The sequence below is a fragment of the Tupaia chinensis genome, unplaced genomic scaffold (genome assembly GCF_000334495.1).
Source record: "Tupaia chinensis unplaced genomic scaffold, TupChi_1.0 Scaffold000047_1, whole genome shotgun sequence".
Lineage (NCBI taxonomy): Eukaryota > Metazoa > Chordata > Mammalia > Scandentia > Tupaiidae > Tupaia > Tupaia belangeri.
In genome coordinates this window covers 4502240-4507411 of record NW_006159505.1, presented here as the reverse complement: position 1 = coordinate 4507411, position 5172 = coordinate 4502240, and the positions used below count along the sequence as shown (strand labels likewise).

At 56.0% G+C, this 5172-nt stretch overlaps 1 protein-coding gene across 1 annotated transcript in view; it reads left to right on the top strand.

The window, feature by feature from the left end:
• Nucleotides 1-5172, top strand: part of GDPD5 (glycerophosphodiester phosphodiesterase domain containing 5) — a 94755-nt gene that overhangs the window by 59077 nt on the left and 30506 nt on the right. Inside the window, exon 5 of the mRNA XM_027774217.1 lies at nucleotides 3948-4051. Within this exon, the coding sequence (XP_027630018.1) occupies nucleotides 3948-4051 (104 nt within the window). The remainder of the gene's footprint in view (nucleotides 1-3947; nucleotides 4052-5172) is intronic.

Below are 5172 nucleotides of genomic sequence, written 5' to 3'. Positions count from 1 at the left end.
GGAAAGAGGCAGGGCTGCTGTGTCCTTGCTCCCGCTCAGTGTAACTGTGGCCTCGCCGTGGCCCCGCCGTGATCACTGCCCCGCATCCCCTGGGAGCGGGGCCAGGCTGGATGTTAATGGATGGAGCACGAAGTCCCGGCTCCTTAATGCACTGACGACCATTAGTGCTCTTGCTCTTCTGAGCCTCGTTATCAGTGGAGCACTCCGCAGGCCACTTCCTCCCAGCCCCTCGCCTTCCCCTTCCCTTTCTTTTCCTCTGATTGTTTGCAGAGTACCCCACTGCCTCCCTCCCCACTGCTGTGGGCCTCTTTGTCCCCATCTACAGGCTCCCTGTGGCCTCTGGTTTCCGGCTCCCAGGACTTTGATCCCGTTCCCCAACGTGAGCGCATGCCCCAGTTCTGATAGCAGGTTCCTAGATTTTGCTGCTGTGTCTGGGCACCTTGCCCACCTGCTGGCTCTAGTCTTGTCATCCTGGCCTGTCCCAGGACCAGTGCAGCCCCTCATTCTTGATCCACCCTGTCCTGCCCTGCCCTGCTGGACAGTTCTGGCCAAATGAGGACAGTGGCCTTCAGTGCACAGGACCCTGGGGGATGTGTCAGTCCTCCTGACACCTGTCAGTGTTGTCCCTGGGCTCTATGTCACACCTGTCTCAAGATATCTTCCTGGCACCTGACAGGGCCTCTGCCCTCTCGACCCTCAAGCTGTTGTCCTTGCCAGGCCCCTCTCAGAACCTCGCTGCTGGTCAGAGGCACAGAGGCGTGCCCCTAGGTAGGGCAATCTTTGTGGGCAGGCGGCCACCCAGCACTGCTGGTTGGGTCCATAGAAGCCAGCTCCTCTGTGAGGTGGGGGTAAGCCCCAGTGAACTTCCCCCTGGGTGAGCATACTCATGCAGGGTAGGAGAAAGGTGCTCTGTCACCCATCGTCACATTATCAAGTCTGGCTGAAGTGCCTTGGTCACCTAGGAACTGGAAGACCCCGAGTTCAGGGTACTTCTGTACAACATACACGTAAGGGACAGTTCCAGACCTGTGGGCTCATTGTCATCACCAAGATGAACGCAAGGGAAGGGACTCATCCTGTGAGACAGGAAAGGCTCAGGGAGGAGGGGACATGGAAGGAGATTTCTGGCAGGTCCAAGAAAGGCTGCTTTTCTAAGGGCTATGGCTTGTGTAAGGACAGGGGGCTCAAAGGCATCTGTCCGGGAACTATGGGCAGTTCAGGCATGGTGCAGGAAGCACTCGTGCGAAGGCTGCTGAAATGGACCCGGGCTGAATCCAGGTAGGCCCGGGTGTCTACTAAGGAGCTGGAGCATGCCATGACCAGAGGGGGATTAGTCTGGGGACAAAGCCCAGCTTTTGGGAGACCAAAAGTCGAAGCTGGCCTGAGACTGTCAGCTGAACTCTACAGGAAATGGGGGTAGTTGTGAGCAAACGAGTCAAGGCAATAGGAAGGACTCTTAGAAGGACTAGACCTGAGATGCAGGGCCAGCCTGGGGTGGGGGCAAGAACGTGCTGGCTCAGATGGGGCAGTGTAGGGAGTCCCAGGGCCTGGCCACAGGAAACAGGACCATGCGACCACCCTCCTCTGCTCCCAGACAGTCCCGGCAGCTGTTCTGTGGCTGCCAGGTTCAGTTGCTGGGAGGGGGCGGTGGGCACATGGCCTGCTGGGCTCCTCACCAGGGGTTGTCCATTTCTGAGCAAGGCTGGGCCTTGCTGTGCTGGGAGCTGACACTTGTGCCATTCTATGTCCAGGTGGGGTGGACACATACCAGGGCCTAGTCTCCAGGAAGCCATCCCCCACCCCCGATCCTGGCATCAAGACTAAAGTAGTCGTTGTCTCTGCATCTCTGTTTATGTAGATTAGAGCTAAGCAAGGTAGCCTGGCCCCACCCACGACAGCAAGCACAAGTCACCCACCTTGACTGATCCCCGGCAGGAGGGTCACCTGTACCTGAGGGAGATGGAGGATATTTGCAGATATGCTGAGAGAGCCCCGACGGTGTGCCAGGACCCTTTGGGGCACGGGCTGTTACCTCACTTAGTGCTCACACCAGCTCCGTGGTGCTGGTGCTCCTACTTCACAGAGGAGGGACACGAAGCACCGTGAGGCTGAGCAGTTGCCCGAGTCAGGCAGCTTATCAGCGGCAGGCAGGGATTTGGAGTGCCGGGGTGGTCTGGCTCCAACACTGAGCGTCTAACCTCCACCATGGCATCTGGCGGCCGAGGAGGGAGGTATTCTGAGCAATGAAAGAATGTTCCCTCCTCCTGCACAGTCCTATCTGCTGTCATAGATACTCGTGGGGCGGCAGGCTCTGTCCCCATCCTGGCAGAACTCACAGTCAGTCACATGCATTGGTCACAGAGTACAAGTTTAAAGACAGAGTGACGCTGATGCTGTGAGAACACAGAGGAGGACGTGAGGGCAGCTGGGTGGAGTCCGGGAAGGCTTCACAGAGGAGGTGACATTTCAGCTGACTTGAAAAGGGAATGAAAATATTTAGAGAACAAGCTCAAGGGCAGCAGCCCTTTCAGGGTGAAGGAGCTGGTTATGAAGATGAACCCAGAGAAGTCAGAGGCCACCCCTAGAGGACCTCCCTGGCTAAGGAGGAGCCAGGAAGAGGTTAAACAATAGAGATTGGTTAGAACCATGGCTCTGGTCTGTGCTCTGATGCAGGAGGGGTCAGGATAGCAGGGAGCCAGCAAGCAGCCTGGTCAGTCCTCAGGGAAGCTCCCGTGGCAGGGGTGCAGCCCCCATTCCATCCCCTCCAGGGGCTGGCGGTCTTGGTTCTGTCCTCACTCACCGCCCATCTAGGCTGTTGCTTTGTTCCGGCCATCTCAGCAGTTTCCCAGGAGGCAGGATGTCCCAACTTGAGCTTCTGAGATAAGGGGATAATGACAGCAAGGGTAACCTGGAGGCCCTGAGGAAGCACCTGCAGACCTCTGAGCCACAGCTCAGGAAGCAGCGGCTGTGCAGTCGGAGACCCCCACACCTTACCCACCCGGCTGGAGACCGAGTGACCCTGCTCAGACCCAGGGTCTGGCTCCTGGTGAGAGCCACAGAGCTTTGCACTGCAAGTGCATCCTCCACTAATTTGCTGTGTGATTTGGGAAGACACTTGGTCTCTCTGAGCCTCTGTAGTGTGGGGTAGAGGTGGAAGGAAAACACTGCTATCTGAGTCTGTTTTCTGTCAGTAATGACTGAATGCCATGACAGTAATATAAGAGGAATAGAGGTTTATTTACTTCACAGTTTCGGAGACCAAGGTCAAGGAGCTGCACCTCATGTAGGTCTTCTTGCTGGTGGCAGCTCTCTGCAGAGTCCTGAGGCCATGCAGGACAGTGCGAGGATAAGAGCAAGCACATCTGTCTATCTCTCTCTCTCACTTCCTCTCCTTACAAACCCACCAGATTCAATCATGGGGCCTCCGCCCTGATGACTTTCAACACCAGCATATGATTAAGTTTTCACCCACTTAATCCCATCAAACTTGAGTACTTGAAGTATTTGAGTATTTAAAAGCAGAGTCGGGGCTGGGGAGGACTCATGCAAACCACACACCCACTTCGTAGGCATGCATGACGATGGAGTGAGTGAGGATGTCACTTCACAGGCTCTGTGCTGCTGCAAAGCATTAGGGGAGTACGTGGCTTGTGCTTCTGGGGGTCAACACCAGGACAGGGAGACCAGAGCAGACACTTAAAAGGCCTCAGGCTGGCTGTAGTGAAAAGTGCACTGTTCTGGGTGCACCTTTGACCCTGTTCCTAACTCCTTGCCTTGTGGTTTTGCTTGATGATGTTGAGTCCCCTCCTGGGTCTGAGTCTCAGTCCTTCCCTGTGCAGAAAAGACAGCAATTCCTGTCCAGCAGGTTGGGCTACTGGGGAGGAGGGGGACATTCCAGGGAGCAGCCTGAGGAGACCCATGACACCTCTTCTGCTCTGCCCTTCCAGTGGGAACGCCTCTGGTTCCTGCTCCTCACCATCACCTTCAGCCTGGTGCTCACCTGGCTCTACTTCTGGTGGGAAGTCCATAATGACTACGATGAATTCAACTGGTAAGTTTGGGGTGGGCTCAACTCTTCCCTGAGGCTGACCGGCAAAGCTCTGCCACCAGCTATCTGGGTGGCCTTGGGCCAGTTTCTGTCCTGCTCAACTGCAGGACTTTGGGGAGGCTGCTGTGAGACTGTGGGTGAGAGGTGGGGCCATCACAGGCTGGTGATAAAGTAGAAAACAGGACAGCGCCATGCCCCGAGGGAAGTCCCTGGGCTTAGGGAAGGCTTCCTATAGGAGGAAGCATGGGACCAGACTCTGAAGGATGGCTAGGATTGGAACCCTGATCTCTGACAGCTGGTCTCCTTGATAACTCCAGTGATTCAGCCTGCATTACTGGGCTCCTGAAGAGATGTGGGGAGCCTGAAAGAAAGGGCTGAGCAGGAGTGAGGCACGCTGGGAAGACCAGAGTGCTCTTCCCACTGCTGCTATCATGGAAAATAGGGCTGCAAGCCTGGGGTGGGAGCCCCTTCAGGGCCAGGTGTGGAGACCTAGCCCCAGGTTCCACAGCCCACTGGGGCACAGGTCTGGAAGCCAGGCCTCCTCACTCCTTATCTAGAGCAGTTTCTTCCTTTTGAAGAGCAGGTCTCTGTGACTGTGAGCAAGGTAGGTTTCTGTGACTGTGAGCAAGTGTCTGGTGCTCCCCAAGCCCCTCTGTCCTCTTCTGTAAAATGGGTTAACTGCAACCTCATCAGGTCTTTCTGAGGATGAAATAAGGTCACGGATGTGAGAGGGCTCAAACTCCATCCAGTATACGGGCTGCTCCCGGAAGAGTCTCCGGCTGGAAGGTACTGAGTAGGGTGGCAGAACTCCAGGCTGTGTTCTAGGATTCCGATCCCGGAACTCTGCTCATGGGGTCTGGGCATCCACTCTTCAAGTGCAGCCCAGGCTATGCCTCTGTTACTAACAAGCAAATAAAGGCCATGTTACTGCCCTGCTCCTGCCCCACAGCAGCCCAGCAAGATGAGCTGGAGCCCCGGCTGTGTCCCTGAGGTGGACGCTGGCCTTTAGTAAATGCCATACATCAATTATTCATCTTGGCGGACGTCCAAGGCACGGGCACTCTCGTGAGTAAATGAAAACATTCCCTGGCCCTGACTGCAGGCCCTGAGCAGTTCTGCTGAAC